This window comes from Xenopus laevis, chromosome 6L (genome assembly GCF_017654675.1).
Source record: "Xenopus laevis strain J_2021 chromosome 6L, Xenopus_laevis_v10.1, whole genome shotgun sequence".
In the NCBI taxonomy this organism is placed as follows: domain Eukaryota; kingdom Metazoa; phylum Chordata; class Amphibia; order Anura; family Pipidae; genus Xenopus; species Xenopus laevis.
The window spans coordinates 38,212,644-38,240,251 of NC_054381.1; the positions used below are offsets into that span (position 1 = coordinate 38,212,644).

The following is a 27,608-nucleotide window of genomic DNA, read 5'->3' on the forward strand; positions in this document are numbered from 1 at the left end:
TCACCATGTCTTGTTCCATGCCTTATTGCATGATTTTGGTGGCATTTGCTTCGATTCTGTCCTATAAATGCATGCTTGAGTGTTTGGGCTGAAATAAGCAAAGTTACAGGCAGATGCCACTGGAGTCAATTACATGAGGCATGGGCAGTATTTGGGCATGTTCCTGTTGTTGTTTCCATGATACAATAGAACAAATATTTCTAAAATGCAAATATCAAAAAATATAAATAAGGCTGACCCAGAGAACAGAACAAACCTGTCATTACTTGCCACAGTCAGTGTGGTTGTTAAAGCTTGTTATTCCGCCATGCAGGTATTTAACTTAAAAACATTGTTTACATTGGTAGTTCCAGCCTCTATCGTTCAAATAATTTCCGTTTGGGAAGAAGGACAAGCTTTCGGCTCATATATCAAACACTAGGAGACACATGAAAACTGAAGGTGGTGTGTCATGCTTAGCAACCTCCAGTAGAATTCATGTAACTTACAAACAGTTCTATTTCTTTCATGCAGTAGAATCCATATAACTTGCAAAGATTTCTGTTTTTTTCTCCAGGTTTTTCTCCACTCTGCTGTGTGAAACAACATAGCAAATTCTACTTTATTTTAAACGGTGTCATATATGCTAGGATTACAAAAGAAAATCAGTCTTTTGGTGCTGTCATGAAAGAAATAGCTAGGATTTTGATCAGGGGGTGGGTGTAAGTTAATTTGGGGAGCTTTCTGGGAGAACTGGTAGTTAAGCACAGGTTGAGGACATAGGGTGAAGGAGAACTGTCAAATGTGGGGTTGATGGCTCATCTGTAGAACGAGAATATCTTATTCTTACATCATGCATTACCTTGAAAGAATGAAAATGTGAATTTTTTTAACTGCTGAGAAATGTTATTAAAATTACAGTCTATTACAGTCCTAAATAACTGTCATTTCAAGGCAGAGGGAGGAAGAGAGGATGTTCATTATACAGAGCTCATTATACTATTAAAACAAACAGGGGGATGAGTTAGCAAGGGTAAAAATAACATTTTTTTTAGCTAATAATAAAAAGCAGAACACATTTTAAATACAACTTCTATTTAGTTTGTAAATGCTGACCAAATGTGTACATAGGTGTATATTACCCCTTTAAAGGAGAAGGAAAGGCTTCGTGCACTTGGGGGTGCCAAATGTTAGGCACCCCCAACCCCCAAGTGATTGTATTTACTTACCTGAAACCCTGGGCCGGTGCTCCTATCAGCAGAAAACTGGACTGGCCCGGGGTTATACCAGTGAGCACCACGGAGCGATCCTCTTCTGGCTTCTTCTTTCTTCCGATTTCCCCGGGCAAACGCATGTGCAGTTAAACGAAATAGCCGACTTTTTAGTTAAAGTTCTTCTCTTCGCTCTACTGCGCATGTGCAGCCACGTGAAGAAAGAGGAAGACTGAAGAGGATCGGTCCGCTGCGGTTTCTGCTGATAGGAGTACCAGCCCGGGGTGCACAAAGCCTTTCCTTCTCCTTTAAGTGAACCAGTTTACTTTTTCTTTGAATCGAAATAGTCAAGCACATCCATTTCCTTGCAGAATGGTGTTTAATACAAATGAATGCCTATGCTAACATAGTTTCATGACACAGGCTATGAGTCATTCATTAAAGCATGGAGGCTTCCACAAAGCTAAAATCATTTTAAAGTGACACGCTCTTCCCAAATAATTACTTTTTTATACATGCAAACAATTTGTAATGTTTACTTAGGGGCACATTTACAAAGCTCGAGTGAAGGATTCGAATTAAAAAAACTTTGAATTTCGAAGTGTTTTTTGGGCTACTTCGACCATCGAATGGGCTACTTCGACCTTCGACTACTACTTCGACTTCGAATCGAACGATTCGAACTAAAAATCGTTCGACTATTCGACCATTCGATAGTCGAAGTACTGTCTTTTTAAGAAAAACTTCGACCCCCTACTTCGGCAGCTAAAAGCTACCGAAGTCAATGTTAGCCTATGGGGAAGGTCCCCATAGGCTTGCCTGAGATTTTTTGATCGAACGATATTCCTTCGATCGTTGGATTAAAATCCTTCGAATCGTTCGATTCGAAGGATTTAATCGTTCGATCTAACGAATAATCTTTCGATCGTTCGATCGCAGGATTTGCGCTAAATCGTTCGACTTCGATATTCGAAGTCGAACGATTTTAGTTCCTAGTCGAATATCGAGGGTTAATTAACCCTCGATATTCGACCCTTCATACATCTGCCCCTAAATTTCATTAGTATTGAAAAACTAATAATTTTAAATATTTCTATGAAAGTATAGCTATATTTCTAGTTGCACAAGAATTCTAGTTTAGAAAAAAATATAAAAACTCAGCACCTCTGCACAGTAAATACAATGGAGTGAAAACATGCAGTGAATGATTGCATAATGCCTACAGTAAGTGCAAAATAAACACTTTGTAAAATAATATGTTTTTCCTGAAAATCTGTACTGTAAAACAACAATATAGTTAAACTTCTTTGTTAGCACTGTTGTAGGACTGGTAAGCCATAAATCTCCCTGTGCTTCAGGCACCAAGCACTACAGCTGACCACACACATTGCTTAATAGTCATTGACCATTTTTGACAAATTTGCTGAGGGCCCTTGTACTCTTAGATACCACTTATCAAGTCTTACTGAACTCTGGGAACTGAAATTCTTTCTCCTTATAAACTCTGTGTACATGTGCAATGCTGCTTATTGCTCAGATATACTAGGTAAGAATGCCCAACAACCAATGGAAACTGTAAAATTGTTTTTCCACCACTACTGAGCAAAAAGCATCCACACCTTCATTTCTCCATGTTTCCCATTTAAATCAATGTAAATGGTGGGAAGTGGTCCCATTGGCCTTAGGCAAAGGTTAAATGGTCTTGCACTGAGATATTATGTAACTTTCATTTTCTTGATGGAAATTTGAAACAATCCTGTGACATCCCTGTTTGTTAGAAAGTAAAGTAAAGGGCTGCATCATTTTCTGCACAAATAAATGATGATGTTGATGACAAAGTATTTTTTTTAAGCAAACTAAAACAATAGCGCAAAAATGTCTCTTATAAATGAATAACACCTATCGGGGCTGATTGAAGTGTGAAATTTGAGCTCACCATAGGAAAAATTAAACCACATACTATTCATTCCTATGAGAAGAGTATTAATGAAATGGTGGACATTCACTTATTAATAAACACACTTTTAAAAATCCCATAGGAATGAATAGAAAGTCGGTGAGTTTTCTGTGTAGGTAATAATGTTTTATACATTATCTTCAGTATATATTTCTCAAGATACATACATACATATCTTGACAAAGGCTCTAGACACGAGCCGAAACGTTTATACTGGCATGAGATCAATGAAATATTTTTTATATGAATGTAACCCTAATTTGGTTACTGTCTCTTTAAATCAGAATTAACCCTTGGCAATCCAGGGGCCCGAGTCCCTTTTGCGTATGAAAAAGTACTGGGGACTAGGATTTACAGCGCTGTGCCTCCACCTAGGGAACACTGAGGAACACACCTCAGGGAACTTCCACTAGGACAAATAAAAAAACACAGTTTGCAAATGAAACAGATATAAACTTTATATAAACACAATAGTGAACTTGGGCCACCTAATACACAATGCACTTCTGCACTGGGGACATGTGGGACCTACCTAACTCACTATTAGTTACCTGACTGTTTCTCCAACAAAATCCTTTTTATTATCAAAGTCCCAATCCTCTGGAAGGGGTTAATAGCCACACAGTTCAAATAGAACGTCCCTTCCCCAGAGCTCTTATACCCCAGGTTGCGCTACTGTCCCCAAAAGTACCTCTCCCTTTGGAACTTAACAGCCGCTCCCATATAGTAGGTAAATGCACAAGACCTGTCTTCAAATTGGGGCCCGCATGTGTATCCTTGCCAGTATCCTCCCTTGGGTGGCTCACTCACCAGGGTGCTCTCAGAGGCAGTCATACTGGAAATTACAGGCAGCTCTGCAGTCTCTAGCAGCTTAGAAGGGAACAGGATGGGCTCTTTCTATATTCCCACAGATTCAACAGTTTGGACAGTCAGGCCCGGATTTGTGGAAAGGCCATCTAGGCTAGGGTGGCAGGATTTTAGGGGTGCGGCATGCTGTCCAACCACACCCACATTGGTTCAAAAACACTTGGGATGCGCTGGAGATACAATCATTTTTTTAATTTCCTATGCGCCAATCCCCATTGATGATGAAAATTTGCAAGAATAAAGGGGAGGGGAGATGAACGGCAGTGGGCCTAGGGGTGCCTACTATGTAAATCCGGCCCTGTGGACAGTTTCACAAGACTTGGTTCTGGCTGGATCTTAACCACGCAACCCCTGTTAAACTCTGTCAGAGACAGAGTACAAAAAGCTCCAAAGTCAGAAACTCTCTCTCTCCCAAGTATGCACTGGGTCGCCCAGCCAATCGGACGGCTCTCCAGCCTGTAACTGGGCTGGATGATGTCACAGATAGAAAAACAGGAGAAGGATTTCTCTGGTCTCCTACATGAGGACCCAGGAGTGTGCTTATATCCTTCTATGTTTGTATGATACCTCATTAAGCAGCACCCGGGCACAGTGATCCTTTGGATATCTGGATTGCAGATCATATAAAATTTGTCTTTTTGGAATATATGTTGTATTCTTATGTGAAACATGTGTGTGTAAAAATAATCTTGTGCTGTGAATTTTGGAAGATGTCCAAAAACCCAATATTAGAAGAATCAGATCAGTAAGAAATTAATAAATTCCAAGTCTGATCGATGATTGTCTGCAGTATCATTAGGAATCCAGCTCTGATGGGGTTATATTTATCAAAGAGTGAAAATACCGACTCCACAGTCCGCAGAGTGAAATCGATTCTCTCCATTCATTTCTATGGGATTTTTAAAGGTGTATTTATCAAAGGGTGATAGTGAAAGTTCACCATTTGTTAAATACACCTTTAAAACCCCCATAGAAATGAATGGAGAGAGGTGATTTCACTCTAGTGGACTGTGGCGAACTCTCACTTCACTCTTTGATAAATATACCCCCATACAGCTTAGGATTTAAAGAGGCAGTTCACTTTTAAAGGGAAACTATACCCCACATTTTGACATGAGTTAATTCAGTATGGCGTATGCAGAAAAGGTGCATAAACACTACCTGAACTTCCAGACATCAATATAAATGTATTTTACACAAAACCCAGCACAGACCACAAAAACTTCAAATTGAGATAGGTGCCTCTCCCATTGACTTATACAGGACCTCGACAGGTCTGAGGTGGTGGATTTTCAGATTCAGGCATTTTGCAGCATCGGGGTATAATTAATCGTAAAAAATTTGATTTATTTCCTCTAAAAATTCAAGTTTTCTAGTGAAAAAAATTATTTTTTGCGATTTTAACATTAGGACTTTAATAAATAACTGTAATGTGAATCTTCCCTTACCTTTCATTGTGAAGTGATGTATTCTGGGATATGGAAAGCAGCAGAACTTCAAGTCCCTGAATTTATCACTTTACAATGGAACTAATTCAAGGAAAGGTTGCATTACACTCAGCACAAGGGATCTCAGGAAATAGCTTGTTCTAGTTATCATTGTTATATATACATCAATGGTTGCTTTGCTGCATCACCGCCCTTTATAATGGCATACTATAGGCAACAAATGTTTTCTCAATATAATTATAACTCATTATGAAATACAAAGAGAGAAGGCCAGGGTGATACTTTAAAAGCGACCTGACAGCAGACAAACTCTGTACAGTATTATAAAAGCTCTTTTCAAATTAATTATGTACCTGTATTTTTGGTTGTCAATCATACATTGCCTTGAATTATATATATTGTTTATTTGTTGCACTAGACTAAATATGGGGGTTGTTTTAATAAATGCATAGGTAGCAGAAGATGTTTTTGCTTTCGGGGACAGGATATGAGGATGTGTGGTGTGCTACGTGCACCGCAATAAAAAAAGTTATACAGGTATGGGACCTGTTATCCAGAATGCTCTGGACCTGGGGTTTTCTGGATAATGGATCTTTAAAGTGGACCTGTCAGGCAGACATAAAAAGCTGTATAATAAAAGTCCTTTTCAAATTAAACATGAAATCCAAATACATTTTTTTTATTAAAGCATTCATAGCTGTTGTAAACTCATTTAAAAAGCTCAGCTGTCAATCAAATATTGCTTGCCCCTCCTCTATGCCTTAGGCATAGAGGCAGGGCAAGCAATTGCTTTCACTTCCCATTCAGCACTTCCTAGTTCTCACTGCTCTCCCCATATTCACCCAGTTCTCTTAACCATTTAACTGTGTAGCCAGGGCATGGGGATGGACATTGGGTCCCCAATCTGGAGCACAAACAAGATTCTGAACTGATGCAAGACTTGCCTTAATAACAGTGTCCACAAAATGGCTTATGGAAACGAGATTCAAATAATTTATACAGTGTAATTAAAGTTAATTTTGATTGACTAAAATGATAAAATAGGATTGTAATATTTTTTTTAGGTGACGTAAGTAGTTTGTATCTTTATACCTTAAGTCTACTAGAAAATCATTTAAACATTAAATAAACCCAATAGGCTGGTTTTGGTTCCAACAAGGATTAATTATATCCAGGGTCAGACTGGGGGGCCCTGGGCCCACCGTGGCTGCTTACTCAGGGCCCCCCTCCCAGCAGTCCCTGGTGGCCCTCTCCTGAACTACAGACCTCTGCCCACGATGCACGCCTCAACAAACACTCCGCAAGCATGTAAAAGACGCGTCACGTACGTACATGCGGAAAAGACGTGGTGCACCACAGCGTTAAGAACTTTACTTTATGGGGCAGCTGGGGAGCAGGTCTGGCCCAGCGGGGACCCATGAAGGCCAGGGCCCAGCCCAACATTTTTCCTGTCCATTCTTATTCATTGTCGTTTCCCCTTATTTTTTCTCTACTATTTCCTAGTTAGCTGCTAAACTAAACAGTAAATTGTAGAACACAGATGTTGTAAAACATATCAAAACAACAGTGTCTGACACTGCATTTCACATTTGCTTAAACTTCTCATCATTTGTTCCCCTTAATACTGTGCTTTCATCTAATCTGTTGTCTCCCCTATTTCATATCTTTTCTTCCCTTTTTTACTTTTCTACTCAAATTCTCTGCTTTGCACCATCACCCCCACATCTTTTCCATTTTTAATTTCCTCACTCCCCACTTTTTCTGCCCTTTTCTCCTCTCCCATTTTGTAGCTGCTATTTAAATTTTTTTCTCCCTCCACCGTTTGGGTCACTAGCAACCCTTTCCTCTTCCACCTTTATTTTGTAAATGTACACTATCCACTCCCATAACTATATCCTGCTTTAAACCCTTCTCCCTAGCTTCTCCTTATTTCCGGAATTCTGTCCTTTTGTATCCGCTGCAGCTCTTCTCCATGCTGCACTTGAAGACATATTCAGACCTTATTGTCCCTATCATTCTCTAAAACATCCCCCAAAAAAAACAGAAAGTGTGTGCACTACAGGGCTAATTAAACATAAGCCAATATACTGCCTAGATATTGTGCCTGGGACCTTACTCCTTAAGTTTGGATTACCTACTTTTCTTTGTCAACCTCTGCATAAACAATGTAGCACCATATAAAATGTATTTATATGTACATGAATACTGTTAAAGTAATTTCTCTGTAGACAGACCTTGTAAATTACTAAAGGCTGCATGGTGCTGTCCTAGTGTGTCTATGGTGGCAGATTATTGCAGGTTATATTATGGCATTTTGACTTAACATATGGGTTAGTGGTATAATAGTCACAGAAAGGAGAAGGAGTGCATTCTCATGATCACCTCAACTTCTAGCTTCTAGAATATATACATCAACGTTTATAAGATCAACGTTTCGGTCTACACAGGGACCTTTATCAATATAAAGGTCCCTGTGTGGACCCAAACGTCGATCTTATAAAATAAAATAAGTTTTATCTTTTTCTTTGTGCTTCATCTTTCTACATGGATATATAACTTTTTCTGAATAGCACCTGGGTCCTTGCTCCAGTAAATGTGTGCCACAGCCTCTCTACATATATAAAATCCTACTTCAGCAAGAAGTTTTCTGGATAAAAAAATTGAATACGATGGCCCCTTTAGGGTTAAATGAACACTGTTCCTTTACGTGTTTTTTGAATCAAAGGTGAAGTATTAGAATGTGCAATATATTTTAGCTGGGGTAACACCATATCTCTGTAATTGTGGGTTGTTCTTTTAGAGCTATTTATATTTGTGTACATGTAACCTGATCTGTTGATATAATTTCTCTGCTTATCAGTGGTTTTTTGAAACATTGTTATATGCTTGGTTTTTAACTTTGTTTCTTTTTACTTCCTGTCTATCTTTGGTTCAGGTTTTCTCCTTTTTCGTTTTCACACGTTTGGGCTATTCAGGTGATTGGGTTCTGTCACATGACTTGTCTCAACACACGTGATTGGATGAGTGCTTATGCATTTTATCTATATTGAGCTAATTCCCTATGACAATTCGGGTCTTGATAATAGTCTGAGAAGGAGACCGAAACGTTGGCCTGTTTTTAATATTTCAATAAAGTATGTTTAATTTTTAGTAACCTTGCCTTAAATGTTCCTGGTGTGCACCCATTTATCTCTACATTTATCTACTCCATTACGGGTAGCACCTGGGTCATTTGCCCTTTTTGGAGTGTGGAGAAAACACATAAACACATGGACTATATATATATATATATATATATATATATATATATATATATATATATATATAATATATATATATATATTATATATATATATATATACTCTTATAAATAAATTAGTGATTTCAACTTCTAGTGCTACGCAATATGTTGGCGCTATATAAATACATGTTAATAATAATAATAATAATAATAATAGTACTAAAGAACTCTCAAAAATTACAGTAGGATGCAAGAATTTAGTAACTATGGGTTTCCAAAGATATTTCTAAAGAGAAGCAGGCTTAGACATGCAGTTGTTTCCTCTAATGAATATAGCTCCAAAGGACATTGCTTTGCAGTCAAGGGAGACAGAACCAAAATGTTAAAAAAAAGTTATTTTTTTAATATAAAACAATACATATGAATTTCCAGGTATTTGAAAAGGCAAGCTATTGATAAAAGTAGCATGCATAATATTGCAATCACACATGTAACATGTAAATACCGCAGACGATGCTATGCCTAATCTTGCAAATTGGATTGTAAGCTATATGGCACAGTGATCTCCTTCCCATTGTGTCTCTTTTCTCCCTATTGTTATACTTATTTTATTTATTTATTTATTATAGTAATGCTTGTCCACCCTGTGTGTACTTTCTAAAGACTTGTACACTTTCTACATTGCATGATTTTTCAGCACTATGTATCCATGCAGTGCTTTATAAATTAAGTTTTACATACATACACAAAGACATACATACTTCTCCTTATAAGCAGGTCTGGATTTGCGGCGAGGCTGCAAAGGCCCGGGCATAGGGCTGCAAAAATTAAGGGGCAGCATGCTGCCCAGCCGTAGGTGTATTTGCCTTGATTCTGGAGCACTAAGCGCGCTAGACACAGTGCTCCACTAAGAAAATATGTGCATTCGAGCAGACTTGCACAATCTTGCAGGAGAGAGGGGGTGCTGGAGGTCGCTGGCCTCTGGGCGCCCTCTTCAGAAAGGAGTTGAGGGTTAAAAATGTGGCGAACTTGTTATGTTTTGGGTAGCCGAGGATGAGTAGAGTATAACAGTTCTTTATTAGCAGGCTCATGCAGGCATTACATAACAGTAACTTTCACTTTTAAGCTGTCAGGAAGTATGCACAGTATGAGTCTGGGCAGAGTGACATCTACAGGCCATTTGTTTAAACATCCCCCCTATAGTAGGAAAGCATTTGGGCAAATGTAATAAACAACAACAATGCATCTTAAAGTAATAATATACATTATTCACAACACATAGTCCTGGGTCCATGCAGGTAGTTTTCTGATTCTCTCAGTATGCCTTATAGGTTCACTTTCTTCAGTATTGCATTTTACATCAGAAGTAGGAAAATGTCCTTCATCAAATGGAGCTTCTACAAAGTCATATCTAAGAGGAGCAAGATGACCATCAGACAGTTCATATGTGTATGGTCCTCGCTGGTGTCTCATTTCAAGTGGTGTAGTAAATTTAGATTGTCCTTGTTTCAGTATTCCTGGTTTCTTAATTCTGACTAAAGATCCAGCCTGAAAGTGAACTTCTCTGGCACCAAGTTTTCTGTCAGTATAAGCCTTGCATTTGTCTTGGTGATGTGACATTTCACAATGTTAGTAGTAGATGATTTTGTAGGCACAGTATTTTGTGGAAGTTTGATGTCTGCAACATGTAACTTAATGTGCATCTGTCTGCCATGCAATAATTCAGCTGGAGATGATTGGGTTGTTGCATGCCATGTTGCTCTGTAGTTATGTAGGAACTCTGTTGTAAATAATTTCCAAGACTTCCCAGTAAGATTTGCTGTCTGTAGTGCTTCTTTCTGACTTCTGTTGAATCGCTCGATTTCTCCATTTGCTTGTGGGTAATACACTGAAGATTTCCTATGTACAATATTCCTCTCTCTCAGAAAGAATTCAAACTCAGATGAGAAAAATTGTGGTCCATTGTCTGATATTAACTCCTTTGGATTACCTTCTCTGCTGAAGACTGTAGACAGAAATGTTATCACTGTAGCTGATGTTATATGAGAAACAAATGCAATTTCAGGCCATTTACTGTAATAGTCTATCAAGGTTATAGCAAATCTGCAGTCCATAGGAGCATCTGTAAAAGGACCGACAATATCAAAAGCAAGTTTTTCCCATGCTGAATCAGGGAATGGTAATGGTTTTATATCTGGTCTCAACATAACTTTATGTACAAAGTTCTTTGCACTTGCTGTGTGGAGACACTGGTGCTGTAGTAATGAGACCATCAACTAACTGTAGGTTTAATGCAGCAAAGAGATCCCTTCCAAGTATAGCAGTACCCTTATTCACATTGTAAAAGTCACATTTTGCAGTATTTGATTCAAATTGTACAGTCACTGGCAAGCAACCAAGCACAAGGATTGGATCCTTTAAGTAACTGACCAGTTTCAGGGCAGGTGCAACAAGCGGATCTTTTGCAAAGAATTTCAAGAAAATATCCTTTGGTAGTATAGAAACAGCTGAACCTGTATCAAGCATCAGGTTAATGGAGTGTCCCTTGTCAGCAGAAGCAGTACTGACACTGACAGTGCATATAAACGTGTCTGGAATAAATGTACCAGCTTTATCCACACTTAATAATGTGACATTTGTAGTAGTGACTTCATGAACATCTTTAGCAGAACTAGGGCAGATCTTCACAAAATGTCCAACCTTTGTGCATTTGTGGTACCGTTTAGGACATGTAACATGATTTGCAGTGTGTTGTGTTGAACCACAGCGAAAGCATTATTTTCTATTTGTATTTGCTGTACGGTTTTGCAGTGTAGGTGAATCCCTTTCCTTAGCACTGTATTTTGCCTGTGACTGTGCATTATTAGCAGCGCCGTTTCTGTATCCATTGCCGCCTGAGGCGGCTCCAGTAATGCCGCCCCCCCAGCCCGATTCACGCTAGTGCGGAGAGCGCAATTGCGCTCTCTCGCCCTAGTAAAGCCGAATTTCCAGTTCAAAAACCGGAAATTCGGCTCTTAAAGGCACCAGGAGCGGCTTTTTGCCGCCCCTGGAAACCTAGCTGGCGATGCCGCCTGAGGCGAGCGCCTCAGCTCGCCTCATTGGCGGATCGCCCCTGATTATTAGGCTACAGTGTTGAATTCACAATCTGTACATTTCCAGCAGTTCCATGACTGAGAGTTTTAGCATCTGCCACTGCTGTTTCAATTTGGCTAGCAACTGTAATTAGCCTTTGCAAGGGTTAAATCCTAGAGCAGTCTCTCTCTACTGTGAGGTGAGTTTGTTTTATCCACTATTTGGTCTCTTAGCATTTCATCTGTTATATTCCCAAAGTCACAGGTAACAACCAGCTCTCTCGGAGCTGCTATATATTGTTCTGTGGATTCGCCATTACGTTGTCCACGTTGGTGGAATTTATATCTTTCAGCAACCACATTTACTCTTGGCACAAAAAAGTTCTTTATAGCAGTAAGAGCATTTTCATAAGTATCATCAGGTAATGGTAATGTATAGAATATACGCTGTCCCTCTGCTCCCAGGCAGTGAATAAGTAAAGCACGCTTTCTAGCAGCAGAAATCTCCCCTTGGTCAGCAGCAATAATGTAATTTTCAAACATACGGATCCAAGCAGTAAAAGGAATGGTAGGCTCACCAGGATTTGGAAGAAAAGGTGCAGGCTGCTGCAGAGGTAGAAGAGCCATCCTTGTCGCCATTTGTTATGTTTTGGGTAGCCGAGGATGAGTAGAGTATGTGCATACATCACAGAACTGAGTATAATTTACATCGAAATGTTGAACTAAACCCTTTCAAGAAGTCCCTCCCCAATAATTAAGATGGTCACTCAAACATTGCTCCTTGGTACACTTTTTAAGCATAACAAAAAAAAGACATTAGTGTACATCTTGAAAAATGTTGGCACAAGCATTTTATGACTTGCATATTTATCGTTTATTACTCAGTTTTCTCAATAGTGAAAAGGTTCAAGACGTTTTCTAATGACTTGGTAAAAAGAATACAGCGTGGAGTGAAAGAAGAGTTCACTAAAATTAAATGATGTTCTCATTGGTTTGATGGATCTCAACAGGGTGCAGCTTCAATTCAGCTTCAGTTTTTTTTAAGAAATCGGCTGTGACAATATCACAGAATACTGATAAATACTAAAATAGTTGAGACTATTGCTATTTTCTTTATGAACAAGCATCTCATTTGATAAAACTATACCATGGAGGCCTATTTTTCAACATTCTTATTTTAAACCATGAATACTCACTTTCTCTAAAACCCTGAATAATCTCACTTTCTATAAAAACATGAATAAACTCACTTTCTCTAAAACCACGAATGCCATGAAAGCTGTTAAAAGATAAAGAGTTTTTTTCTTTGAAAAATCGTTTTTTTTTTGGAAAAACTGAGAATCGAATTCGATCGAATGTACTATCCCTTCGATTCTTACGATTCAAATTCGGCCGAATATGGACCTATTCGATTGAAAACTGACCTATTCGTTAAAAAAAAAAAACAGACTTAATTTCAGTTGGTCTTTTTGATTTCAAATTTCGAAGTTTTTTCAATTCAAAATTAGACCCTTGATAAAAATGCCCCACCGTGTCATTGTTCAGATCATTTATCAGAGAAAAATTAGCAGATGTTTTTAATGTAAATTTCACAATCTTAGCCATTTAAATGTTATTACTTTATAGTTAGTAACACTTTTCAGACAGATGTGAGAGCACTGAACGAAGTGACACATTTATCAAAGCAGATCAATATATTCATTCATCAGAATGTGTTTAAATGCTTTGAACAGTCAAACACCATTGTGTGCTATGGGGCGTAAGAGCTCAGTAGCAGCTGAGAGTAACCAAAAAGAAGGAGACAATTAAGGGAGGCCAACAAGAGACATGTGGGAGACTCTGGAATCAGCTGGAACAAGGTTCCGTGTTTGGTGTAACCAAACACTGTATATTATCAAAAACACACCATCCCAACTGTGTAGCATGGTGGTGGAAGCATCATGTGGTGGCAATGCTTCTTTGCAGCTGACACTGGAAAGCATATGAGGGTTGAATGAATGAGGCAAAATACAGTAAATATTCTGGAGAAAAACTGATGCAAGCCTTAGTAGACAATATGTCTTGCAACAAGACAATGACTAAAAGCAAGAAGCTACTACTACACAAGAATGAATTCAAAACAACAATGTTAATGCCCAGAAATGGCAGGGTCAGAACCTGATGGCAATTTTTCTGATTGGGGGGAAATTGGCAACACTGGCCAGCATTGAGAAGTGAGAGCGAATTGGGGAATGCTGCAGGCATATATTTCATATATTTGTAATACCGGGCCCGGTGGCACCAGGTAGGCCAGTAAAATACTGGCAAGGTGGCAACCGTAGTCCAGATTTGTTCAAACAAAGGCAGGACACTGAAGGAGGGAGGTTGTCCATCCAATCCCATAGGGTTCTTGAAGATCCATGATCATAGTATCACAATAGCATTGTCTGTAACAAGTTAGGGGCATTTGCCCGGGGGGTGGGAGGTAGGTCGGGGAACAGAGGACAGAGACACATCCATCTGCTAAACACTGACTAGTTTATATATATGGTCACTGAATTCTGGGGTCTTCCAATATCTACATATCACACACACAAATTGGATATATCAGGGCACTGCTCCAGATGATTAATGAGTGTATGTAGGGATGCAATGAATCCAGGATTCGGCCGGGATTTGGCCTTTTTCAGCAGGATTCGGCAGAATCCTTCTGCCCGGCCGAACCGGCAGGCAGGAAATTGTGTGACTTTTTGTCAGAAAACAAGGAAGTAAAAAATGTTTTCCCCTTCCCACCCCTAATTTGTGTTCGATATTCGGTTCAATGTTCTGCTGAATTCAAAATAGTGGATTCAGTGTGCATCCCTAATGTGAAGTCAGGGTTATACTCCTCCAGGGCTGCCATCATCAGAGGCCATTGGGTTACTGCTGCCAGGGGCTTTATGGCAGAGGGCGACACAAGAAAGTAAAAATGTGATTGTGGTTTGCTGGAGAATGGGCGGATTACTGGCACAATTTTCCAGTGTGTCTACTGGGTTAGATCATCAGCATAGTCACACACCAGCAGATCATTTTTATTATTGTCTTTTTTTTTTTTATTCCGTCCCACAAACTGCGTATATAACTCATCCAGCCACATGAGCAGCAAATTCCGCCAAAAGTTAATATAAATTGCGCGCGCACGTCGCTTTCTTCCGCGCGCTCCAGTCGCAGCGCAGGCGCACGCCGACGTGGGCGTACTTCACTCAGCCTGACGTCACACCCTGCTATGCGCATGCGTGGGCTCGCATACGCTTCAAGTGACTTGAGGAAAAGTAGAATTCGCGGAAACTCCTGTTTTTTTTTTTTTCTCCCCCCCTCTCCTTACCGGAACTTTAAAACTATTTACGGATACGGCGCAATATTTCAGGGATTGGTTCTATTTAATCGGAAAGATTTAGCCCGAGGATCGCCTCTTCGCTCCCGAGGATTATTTTTACCCATGATTCCACAGCCGGGCAAAGCACTCGTGGATCCAGGCGTCTCTGCGGAGCGGTAGTAGTAGATGAAGATGTCAGAAAGTGGTTTGCGTTGCGCCTCTTGCCGAGTATCAGCAGCAGCAGGGAATTGGTAGGAAGTGAAAGAAGCCAGCGAATATTGTGCGTATATCCCGTCATCCCTCTCGCACGACGCTTCTCCACTGTGTGAAACTTTGCCACTAGCTGAGCCGGGCTTTACTTTCGCCTGCGCTGTTGAGCCCTAGTTGCATTCGCTCCGTGCGCCTCACAGCGTTTTGGCCTGACAGCAGCGAGGAGAGCCATTAAATATTTAGCTTCTACTTGGATCCCTTGGCGTGTCTCTGCGGCGGACGAGTAAAGGAGTAGGATGAACACGAACATCATGTACGCCAGCAGGAAGAGGAGAAAGCCCGTCCAGAAAACGTAAGAAAGCCCTTTTCTTTAGATCAAGCCTCCATCCCTTCTCTTCGGGCAATGAAATCCCTGCACTGTCCCTTTAACAACTACGGGCAATAGGGCAGAAGGGACATTGAAACAAGTGCAAAGCATTTGGTTGTACTTTCCCCCCGTAGATGGAGGGCTCCCTGTCTTTTTACACTTCCCCAGAACCCCTGTCCCTCTAGGGGAACTGATCGAAAAATCACCAGCAGCACAGCACACTGTTAGATTTGCAGAAAGTGCGCAAGTGTAACGTTTATTTAGCCCATAGCATACAAAAAGGCAACGTTTCGGGCCCTTTATCTAGGGGAACTCAGGCTTGATCATTCCTGCCATTGGATGTATTTGATGGGAAAAATAGCATATATATATATATATATATATATATATATATATATATATATATATATATATATATATATATATTAGCTCATGATTTCCCCCCCTAAAATTGTATTCTAAAACTTGACAATATTCTTCATTGTGAGATTTATCTGTGGATTAGTCTTTTCCTGTAGGTGGTGAAACCTGACATACTGCTGCCCCTGTCCAGGACAAAAATATTATGTATAGACGGCTAAACCAGCGCTCATCAGACACATCGAATCCTTGCCTAGCTTTGATCAATGTGACATTTGCCTGGTGCAGCTTTAAATGTCTTTGCAATGCTTTGTTTTGTTTACCAGCAGAAGGTTTATTGAATCAACCGTGAACATTGTTTAACCCGTCCAAGATCAATACACCGCAATATGAAATAGAATGCATTGCTGGTCCATATGTTGCCCGTGCCCATGCAAAGTATTTAATCTGTAGACTATTTAATTTTAGGATCTTTAACCAGTTTGTCTTCATGCTTGGCAGGTTCATCCATTTCCCCAGTGCCCACTGGGTAGCCCACCTATGTTGACAGAATGTATGAAGGGGAGATTTCTAGGTTTTGGCCCCAAAACTGCTGTTAAGCTTCAACTTGCATAACTGAAGGCTGTGTGTGTGTGTTTTGCGGGGGAGAGGGGGGGGGGGGGAAATGGGCAGCTGTATTAGTAGGCTACATTTAATACTTTCCTGGTTATAGGTGTCTGTATTCTGTTTAGTCCCAATGGTAGTAGTGTTTCTGGAGATGCTTTATGTTGTGCCAGGAGATCAAATAGTGAAAAAGCTCTGCTGTTATGTAACCTTTGCACAAACCACTGGTCTTTGGAAGAAATAAGTGTCTGGTTGGATCTGCATTGAAATCTACTAAATATACAATTTCGAAGATTATTTTAAGTCTGAAAACATATTAATTAATAAATTAAGCTAGGATTGTGTTTTGAGAAAGATTAAGATAAAAAAAAAGGCATGCAAGGGAAAATGATGCTTAAAATAAGCAAAAACTTGCTAATCACAATGACATTCAGTATCTCGGGCCAATTATTCCGCTTTAGTCAATCAATTGATTGCAATTAAGTATTTGTGGAATTTCTGTTCATAGTCCTATCACTTGTTGGTATCTGCTTTATTTCTATACCTTTTTTTTTTTTGTGTGTGTATGTGACTGGAATCATTAGAGTAATATGTATCTTGTGTAATTGTATTGGTTAACTAGATTAACCCGGAGCTGGACAAATCCTAGGAGCCAGAGAGGGTCTTAAATGACCTTCCTTTTTCCCTGCTTTGTGCCGTTGTACGTGATCTTTCTGTGCAGAAAAATTCTAGCTCTGGCAGACAAATCTTTTACTCCTCCAGTAGTATGACAGGGTCAAATCCACCTATAGTTCTGTTTAAACTGGACTTTTTTAAAAAAAATTGTAGTTATTTTATCTCCTATTGTTAAACTTTTTCTTTTGTAACGTTTAAAGAACATTTTGTGATTGAAAAATTACATATTTTGGGACGTAAAACCATGAATCCATGGTTAAAAAATATTTTGGAAGTTGTAATTTTTAAGAGAGCGCTGTAACCAATTGGGAGTTTTACAAGTCCCCCCCCCCCCCATCTATAGGCAGAGATAGAGTAGAGCTGTAAATGAAAACAATAAAAGCTGTATATGACAATAATAAATGTGACTGAGACACAAAGGAAAATGATTTTGTTGAGTTAATGCCAGCAGAGCTTGACTTGAATATGTGTGTATATGGCTTGTTCTGTTTCTTGTTTGGGAATGTGGATTCATAACTGCCACGCTCTTTCATGTTTGTGTTGTCCACTACAAGATTTTTGAGTTCCCATAATGTATTGTTTTTCTTAGAAAAGACCTGAACATTTTGTGTGCTTTTTGTGAAATCTTGCTCCACCCCTCATTGTTTCCTACCTTCTGCTTTTCTCCTGTATAATGTAATGTTCCTTCCTCCTATCCTTTAACTGGCTGTGTTGCATTATTTACTATGTTGTGTTCTGCTATCCGTAAACTCATAAGTGACTGACTTGTTTTGTTTTACCCCACACCTCGGCTTTCCTTACACGTTACTTGGATTGGGCTGCAGTCTTCATAAATGTATTGCATGAAGCTAATGGAATCCCTCATTACAGATTTTTTTTATTCCGTTTTTTTTATAGGCTAGACATATTGTCAGTTTCCCAGCTGCCCTTAGTCGTGTGACTTGTGCATGCATTTTATGATGGAACTGCTTTCTGGCAGGCTGTTGGTTCTCCTACTCAATATAACTGAATGTGACGCAGTGGGACTTGGCTTCTACTATTGAGTGCTGTTCTTATATCTACCAGGCAACTGTTATCTTGTGTTAGGGAGCTGCTGTCGCATTACCTTTCCATTGTTCTGTTGTTAGGCTGCTGGAGGGAGGGGGTGATATCACTCCAACTTGCAGTAAAGAGTGACTGAAGTTTATCAGAGCACAAGTCACATGACTTGGGGCAGTTGGGAAGCTGATAATATGTCTAGCCACATGTCAAATTTCAAAATTAAATATAAAAAAAACCTGTTTTCTCTTTTGAGAAATGAATTTCAGTGCAGAATTCTGCTGGAACAACACTATTAGCTAATGCATTTTGATTTTTTTTTCCCATGACAGTATCCCTTTTAGATTAAACTGCAAATATACATAGGTTGATTAAGTTCCACCTGTTTTCAACAAACTACAGTAACTTCGAGGCCCATTTATAAATGGTTGAATTTCGAATGCATGTGAATTTTTTTTTTTTTAATTTGAATATACTCACAATTCGACTGGAAGGTTATTTAAGAAAAAAATGTGAATGTCTAATATTCGATCTAATGCTTCTGACCCGAAAATTCTAATCGTATTCGATTCGTACGAATCAAGTTTTTCTCCCCAAAAAAAAAACGACTGTCAAGGCTATTAACATCTCCAACGGACCTCTGCCATTGACTTGTACATTAACTCTGCAGGTTTTAGGTGGTAAATTTACGAATTAGGACTGTTTCCATGGTTGAGGTGTGATAAATCTCACATTCGAAATAGGTGGTTAAAATTCAAAAGTGTGTATTTTGATACTTGAAAATTCGAACTTGAATTTACGATTTGACCCTTGATAAATCTGCCCTCTAGTGTTCCTGTTAATATAGGATGAATATTTTAAACTGTTTATCTATCCATTTTGTCTTAAGGTGGCCATACACAAGCAGAATAAAGCTGCCGATATCGGTCCTTTAGACAGATTCGGCAAATTATTTGCCGGTTTGTGGGGCGAAGGGCATCCAACTGGTTTCTCCAATCTATATCTGGCCAAAAACTGGCCTGATATCGATCAGACAGGTTTGATGTTTTTTCCTGTGATCGAGGGCCACATCGAATAGTTGATGTATAATCCGATCGTTTGGCCCTAGGGCCGAAAATTCAGATTAACCCGATATCGCCCAGCCGTTGGTGGGCATATCTGGGAAAGATCCACTTGTTTGTCGACCTCACCAAACAAGCGGATGTTATCGTGTATGGCCACCTTAAGTGATTCAATTTACAAAGATGTATCTGCTCTAATTGAAACGAAACTCTGTAGCCTTGGGACAGCTACTAAACAGTTAAGCCTAAAATGAACACGTGAGCTGTTAATATTAAGGGATGTCTGTTCCAACTGTTTCAGATAATTCAGCGTGATGCTGAACTTTCTGGTGAGATGTCCGAGAATAAGTTATTATGGAAAGTTGCTTTTTTTTTTATAATTCATTGTGCAAATGTAAAAAAAAAAAAAAAAACTTTCTGAAATTGGCAAATGCCTTTTACACTGAAGTTTTATGTATATTTAGCAAGTCATAGTTCATTTATTTACCTACAATTACTCTGCAAACAGAATATCCAAGTTGATCACCATGCATGTTAGAACAGTTTAAAAGGTAATATCTAGTACATGTATGGGACCTGTTATCTGGAAAGCCCCAGGTACCTGGATAACGATATTTCTGTAATTTGGGTCTTTATAACTTGTCTATTACAAAATCATGAAACATTAAATAAACCCCATAGGCATATTCTGCTTCCAATAAGGATTAATTATATCATAGTTTGGATCACGTACAAGGTACTGTTTTATTATTACAGAGAAAAAGGAAAATTTGGATTATTTGGATAAAATGCAGTCTACAGGAGACTGCATTTCTGTAAATCTGAGCTTTCTGGATAGCGGGTTTCCGGATAACGGATCCCATACCTGTACGTTGGAATGTCTTATAATAGAACGAAAGCAAATTGGTTAAAAATAAAAGATTGTTTAAATAGGACATTGTGGGTATATTACGTAATTTCCCCATGCAGTTCCGGGTTGTCCAGTAAACTCATATACACACAAATGAGATTTGTCCAGTTTTATGTTCATTTAGCAGTTGTGCAGTTGCAAATTGGTGTTAGTGGGACTCACATATTAAACTATAATTAGAGTTTGAGAAGTAGTTACTTCATTTTATAAAACAGACTCTGCTTTTCACTCCTCTTCTAATAAATATTTTTTTTTTTTTTCTTTTTTTAAAATGAAATCACTCAGGCTTGCTGTGTAATAGTGTCTCTAGTATTTGTAGGGGTTAATTATTTTCAATGAATGAAGAGTTTACTTGCTGCCAAAACATACCTGGGAGAGAATTGGTCTATTTCTTTTTGAACAGCAACCAAACCGTGATCTATAGTATTGAAGATACTGTGGCATGTTATATACTTCCCGCTCTCTATATTATAAGGAGGAGTTTCTTAGTTCATTATCCAGTGTTTTTACTGTTTGTAAATCAGATGTTTTTTGTTTTTTCAGCCCACCCCTCGCTGTTGTCCTTCACCACAGCAGCTTCTGTTCTATACTGACCTGCCATTGTTCATGACATCATTTCTCTGTTGGTGCCAATGGCTTTCATGTATTCAATTAGCTGCACTTAACTGTATAACAGGGCATTCATCAATGGGGAAGGCAGGATGGGTTGAAGGGAGATGCATGTTTTCTCTGCAGGAAGAATAAGTAAAATAGTAAAACGCCTAATCGGATTATAGATAACAATGTTGCTTTTCTTCAGGAATGCTTAAATAGTCAGTGCTGTAATTGAAACATTTTAAATTAAAAATCTAAACTTTAATAAGTGTTTTCATTTTTGTTCATTTATTTGTACGCATTCATTCATTATTCACTGATAATGATCTTAAGGGGGAACGCTGGCTTCCAAACCAAAACTTGATTCAAGGGGACCTGTCACCCTAAGAAATAATTTCAAATTATTTTCTATCATGTTAGTTGAGCAAAATAAACTTTACTTACATTGTATTTATTATTTAAATTTTGTGGACACGGTTATTAAGGGAAATTGTGTATCACCCCAAAATCTTTTGTATGCACCAGAATGGGGGACCTAATGTCCATGTGCATTGCCCTACACAAATATAGAGCCTGAGGAGGGAAGGGGGAATGTGAGGAGAGCAGTGACATCTAGGAAGTGCTGAATGGAAAGTGAAAGTAATTGGCTGCCCCTCCTCTATGCCACGGGCATAGAGGCGTGGCAGGTAATATTTGATTGACAGTTTAGATATTTAAACACCTTTATAACAGGCATGGATGTTTCAATGAAAAAAAATTTTGGGGTTCCATATTTAATTTGGAAAGGACTTTCATTATGCAGTTTTTTATGTGTAGGTGACAGGTCCACTTTAAGAGGCCAACATAACACAGAAACCCCTAATATAGAGTCCTGCAGCGTGTCGAGTACCCACGTGTTACCCACAAAAACCTGTGGTACCCTGCGGGTTGCCGGTAGAAGGTGCAGGTATAGACGCGGTTCTGTGGGTTTGCGGGTCTTCTCAATATCGATTTTAACGCCTTTTTTTCTGATCACGTCTACTTCTGATGATGTCACTTCCGGTTTACAATGACAGCATTTCCTGATTCTTGATGGTCAGCGTGTCGAGGGTCCGGGTTGCGGATAAGGTACTTGTGAGTCGGGTGGGGTAACGGGTCCAAGCAGGTAAGAATGCAGATTGCTGGTCCAGGTTGCCAGTACGGGTTCCAAAAAATGGACCCACGCAGGACTCTACCCTAATATACCCATCACAGTTACCTGTTTCTTCAAAAAGTATAAGAGCCATTTTCTATGCTGCAAACCAGCTGGTTAACAGTTCTTTCTGCATCATTTGAAATCCTGGCAGGGAAGGAGGGACTAAACACTGATGTCACTAATTGTAGCAACTTCTCCACAGCTTACAGGAACTACATAACCCATAATGCATTGCACTGTGATCTGTTCCTTATTGAAATCACATGTGCAGGGAATTGGGGGATTTGGGGGATGCAGGCTAAGGACAGCTGGCTGTTGATACAAAGTAACAGTAGTCAGCCAGCTCAGCAAAGTAGAAACCATTAAAAATCATGAAAATCTGCATATTTTTTAATTGATGTATATTGCAAAGTTGCTTGAAGTTATGTTTACTTTTCAAAAAGCTTAAGTTATGCTCACAACCCTTTAAGGTTGTGAGCAGAACCCTCTAGTTCTATTTTTATTCTGCATCCTTGTTTGTTAAATTACTGTAAAACCTTGTTAGGTATAAATTATTATAAATGTCTGCTTAACTTGCCTGCTCTGTATGCTGATTGATAATGCTGAAAAATATGCTTTATAGCAGCATACCAGTCTAAGAGGTGAATTAAAGGAACTCTAAATCCAATAGAATGCATGTACCCAGAGTGGTCATTTGAACACTTTTGCACTTAAAGCTAATTTTCTATTTTAAGATGTTTCAGAGCTATTAGCAATAATAGATAGTTTTGTAGTGCTAGAATGGTTTTCAGCTCAACAATACTTGTTGAATGCCCTGAGAGTCTCTTCGACCCTTAGGGGTTATTTATCAAAGGTCGATTTTAGAGTTTTTCATACCTCAAATGAACTTGAATGAATTCACAACTCGAATGGCATCTTATTTAAGAAAAAAACCTGAACAGAAAAAAAATCAGTTCTGCGAGTTGTGAAACCCGAAAACTCAAAATGATTGAGCTTTTGGCCGGAAAAGACTTGAATCTCTGGAATCATTTGCGTTTTCTGGCAAAACCCTCTGAAATAAACTGGAACATCATGCAGGCCAATAACATCTTCAAATTGTTCAAGGGACCTCTGCCATTGATTTCTACATGAACTCAACATGTTTTTAGATGGTGTATTTTCTGATTCAAGCTATTTCCAGGGTTGGGGTATAATAAAAAAAAAAAAAAACTCAAAATAATTTTTTTTTTAACCTGAAAAATTGAGTTTTTAATAAAAAAAACACGTGAAAACTTAAATTTTCTTGGAAAATACAACTCAGCCTTGATAAATGTCCATGCACTTCCTGCATTTGGTTAAACCTGAATCTCAGTCAGTAGCCTGCTCTTAACAGTCTAAAAATCAAATTGAAAATGTAAATGTCCAAAGTGCTGTGGAAGGTCACATCAATTCATTTTTTAGGGTAAAAAAAAAACAAAAAAACACCAACACTTTTTTCCACATTTTGGACCGTTAGTCCCAAAATAAAAAGTAAAGGCAGAGAAAGTTTGACCGGTGCTTTAATGGATATGAAAAAAAGTAGGCAAGCTTCCTAGGGCAAAGATTTGTATTTGCCATTTTCGGATGTAGCCTCTGGGATGGTCATTTCACGTCTTTTTACTCTAGATCCAGTGATTTTAAATGAGATGATGTTTATAGATGCTGTATGCCTATGTTTCTTTTGTAGTCATTCATTGTACTGAGTCATGTTGCAGCAGTGACAGAATAGGTTTTGAGGGAGGCAAGATATACTTTTAGAACATTAGATTAATTTGGGGTTAACAACCTGAAAACTCATATTGATAAGAGTTTTTGGTGGAAAAAAACCTCAAATCAATCAAATTGATTGAGTTTTCGATCGAACCCCTCTGAATAAAACATGATCAAATAGTAAGGGAGGGATCTCTGCCATTGACTTCTACATGACCTCGACAGGTGTATTTGGGACTCGAGTTATTTCCAGCTTTGGGGTATAATAAATCTCGAAAAAATTGTTTTGTTTTTTTTTTTCAAAAATTACAAACATTACTGAAAAAATACCCTCACAATCTTAATTTTTTCAATGAGAAACCAACTTGACCTAAATCTGCCCTTTAAAGTTGATTAGAATTGTGCTTCTTTTATTATGGGTGGAGGGTGCCTTACTGCCTTTAACTGTAAAAAAAATAAAAAAAAAATAAAAATAAAACATGCTTTCCACTAGCTAGAGGTATAAACTGATATTTGGCTACAGTAAAAAAAATTGGATGAGTTTAAGGATTTGATTAAAAACAAATTGCAATGTCCATAAAAAGAGAGAGCAGAATTGATTATTGCCATTAAAGTGGACCTGTCATCCACAAAAATCTGTATGATAAAAGTCCTTTTCAAATTAAACATCAAATCCAATTTCTATTATTTATTAAAGCATTCATAGCTGTTGTAAGCTTATCTCAGCTGTCAATCAAATATTGTCTGCCCCTCCTCTATGCTATGGGCATAGAGGCGGGGCAGACAATTACTTTCGCTTTCCATTCAGCACTTCCTACATGTCACTGCTCTCCCCACATTCCCCCGTTTTCTTTACCATTTAAATATGTAGCCAGGACATGGGGATGGTCATCGGGTCCCCATTCTGGTGAACAAACAAGATTCTGAGATGATGGAAGGCTTGTCTTAATACCAGTGTCCACAAAATGGCTCCTGCCTGCTTGCTATAATTTTGAAATCCCTGACTGAAGGAAACAAGATTCAAATGATTTATATAGTGTAATTAAAGTTCATTTTGCTTGACTAATGTGATAAAATAGAATTTTGAATAATTTTTTTGGGTGACGGGTCCCCTTTAAAAACCACGTTTGGAGGCATTGTGTGCAGCCTGTTCTGGCATGATTTACCTTTAAGAACATCCTGTAGTTTTTTATCTGTTTCATAGCAGCTTTGTGCTGTTTGTCTGTTCAGTTGTGTCAGTTAAACCCTGCCCAGTGTTTCCTCACTTGTGCCTGTACATGAAAGGCACTCCCACCTTGGGCAAGAGTAAATAGTAGTACTTCTGCTGTTGCAATGCTAAACTGATTCATTAAAAAGATCTTGAATATTTCAACTTTTTTTGCTGATCTTCTTTGAGATTACGCTGTAAAAATGTTATATCTCCAGGCACAGTATCTTTTTTTTTTTTTTTTTTTTTTTCCCAATTGAACATAGCAACTGACACTAATGTGTGAAAATAAGATTTCCAGAAGCATTTTTGGGCATAAGGGATTGTTTTCGGGCTGGAGTGCTGCAGCAATATGGCAGCGCTTTTTTCTTTCCTGTTTTCTTTGCACATGATGTCATTGCTTTTCTTCAACTCTTGGATTCTTCTTTCCAGCGTTATTTTTGTAGGCCAAATTGAGCAGAAATAAGATTGAATATGACTGTTCCATTATACGTGCAAGGAATCTATTATCAAAAAGCTTGGCACCTGGGTTTGTCGGAACAAGGGCTTATTTCTTTAAAGGAATATTGACACGATAATTCCGACACCTTACCAGGCAAGTTTGCGGCAGGAAATTGCACTTTGATTTTAAAATGATTCCATATAGTCTCATTTGGACTGAAACTGTTCTTCGATTGCCGCTTTCTAGGACATTCATCTTTTTTAGCTTTAAGTTGCTCCACTGTTGCTTTGGGTTTGTTTGGAATCAATAGGAATGTTTGCCCAAGCTACAGTTTTTAGCTGAACAAAACACTATGGGGTAATTTAACAACACTGGGAAAATTTGCCAACGGGCAGTAATCGATGCCAACTAATTTAAATTGCTGCATTCATTGTTCTACTTCAAGCTGGCTTTAAAAAGCTAATCACTGATTGGTTGATATAGTTAACTGCCCATGGGCAAATTTGCCCAGTGTTGATAAATGAGCCCCAATATTTATCTCCTAGTATTTTCCTGTGTTACACTGTGTATTCGACCTTCTGTTTTAACAAGATGCCCAAATGTTGCTGATGTAAAGTATCCCAACAGCATGACTACCACCACCATACTTCACTGTAGTAATTGTGGTTTTGGAGGTGCAGGCTGTATTTGAATTGTGCCTTATGCACTGCTTTTAACATCAACAAGCTGTTTTCTTGGTTTTATGAGCACACCATTTGCCCACATTGCAACTGATTCAAGTGCTTTTTACATGGTCCTTTTTGAGAAATCGCTTTTTTCAGACTCAAAATGCTGTGCTGAAATGCAAGCCTCAAAGTCTGTGATTTAAAACCAGGAAGAATAAAATTGCTTAAAGGGGTGGTTCACCTTTAATTAACTTTTAGTATGTATAGGATGATCAGTTCTAAGAAACTTTTCAATTGGTCTTCATTATTTATTTTTTATGTTTTTTTTTTTTTTACTTATTTGCCTTCTTCTTCTGACCAGCTTTAAAATGGGGCCCAGTGAACCCATCTAAAAACAAATGCCCTGTAAAGCTACAAATGTATTGTTATTCCAACCTTTTATTACTCATCTTTCTAGTCAGGCCTCTCCTATTCATATTCCAGTCTCTTATTCAAATCAGTGCATGGTTGCTGGAGTAATTTGGACGCTAGCAACCAGATTGCTGAAATTGCAAACTGGAAAGCTTCTGAATAAAAAGCTAAATAACACAAAAACCACAGATAATAAAAAGTGAAACTCTTGCAAATTGTCTCAGAATAACCCACCAACTCTGCACAATATGTTGGAGCTCTATAAATACATGTTAATAATACTAAAAATTTACCAAATTCAAACTTATCCAACGGAACTGGAAAACAGAAGGGTGGATACATCAAACACAAGTTACATACTATATTGCACAATAAAGAGAGCCTTGCTCATTAGACCTTACAGTGAATAATAGATTCATATTTACCTTAAAAGGGACCTTGAGGACCAACTCTCAATTTTGAAGATCATATACAGATAAATTATAGACACTGTCTCTTGTTTTTTTTTTTCTGCAGTGTTCTTTTTAGCCTAACATACAGCTGGATATTTATATTTTATTAACATCGGCTGAGTAAACTCTCTTCTAAAATATTTGGAGTCTGTCAGGAGAATGTTGATGAGAGACCTAGATATTATTACACTTGACTACTTCATAGCCAAGCCCATTCACTTTCTATCTAGAAAAATATTTTTTTTTTTAACATGAATGAGAGAATTCTTTATATGTATAGACTCTCTGAAAATGTTAAATAAAGGATAAACTTATAACACTTAAATAAAAAGGAATAGTCATAATTTGGCCAAGGAAATGGCATAGATCTTGATCAGTGATACTAACGCATTCCAGGCAGAAATATGTGGCTTTCAAGCGTTATAATCAAAAAGTGTTGGCTTTTAGTGCTGTGTATGTTCATAAATAAAGGGGTAGTTCACCTTTATGTTAACTTTTAGTATACAATGGCCAATTCTAAGCAACTTTGCTGTTGGTCTTCATTTTTTTTTTTTTTTAGTTTTTAATTATTTGCCTTTTTCTTCTGACCCTTTCCAGCTTTTA

At 38.3% G+C, this 27,608-nt stretch overlaps 1 protein-coding gene across 1 annotated transcript in view; it reads left to right on the top strand.

Moving 5' to 3' along the window:
- The first annotated feature begins 15,002 nt into the window (after window positions 1–15,002).
- ahr.L (aryl hydrocarbon receptor L homeolog) overlaps window positions 15,003–27,608 on the top strand; it is a 91,059-nt gene continuing 78,453 nt past the window's right edge. The window contains 1 exon segment of the mRNA NM_001171912.2: window positions 15,003–15,670. Within this exon segment, the coding sequence (NP_001165383.1) occupies window positions 15,615–15,670 (56 nt within the window). The 5' untranslated portion in view covers window positions 15,003–15,614.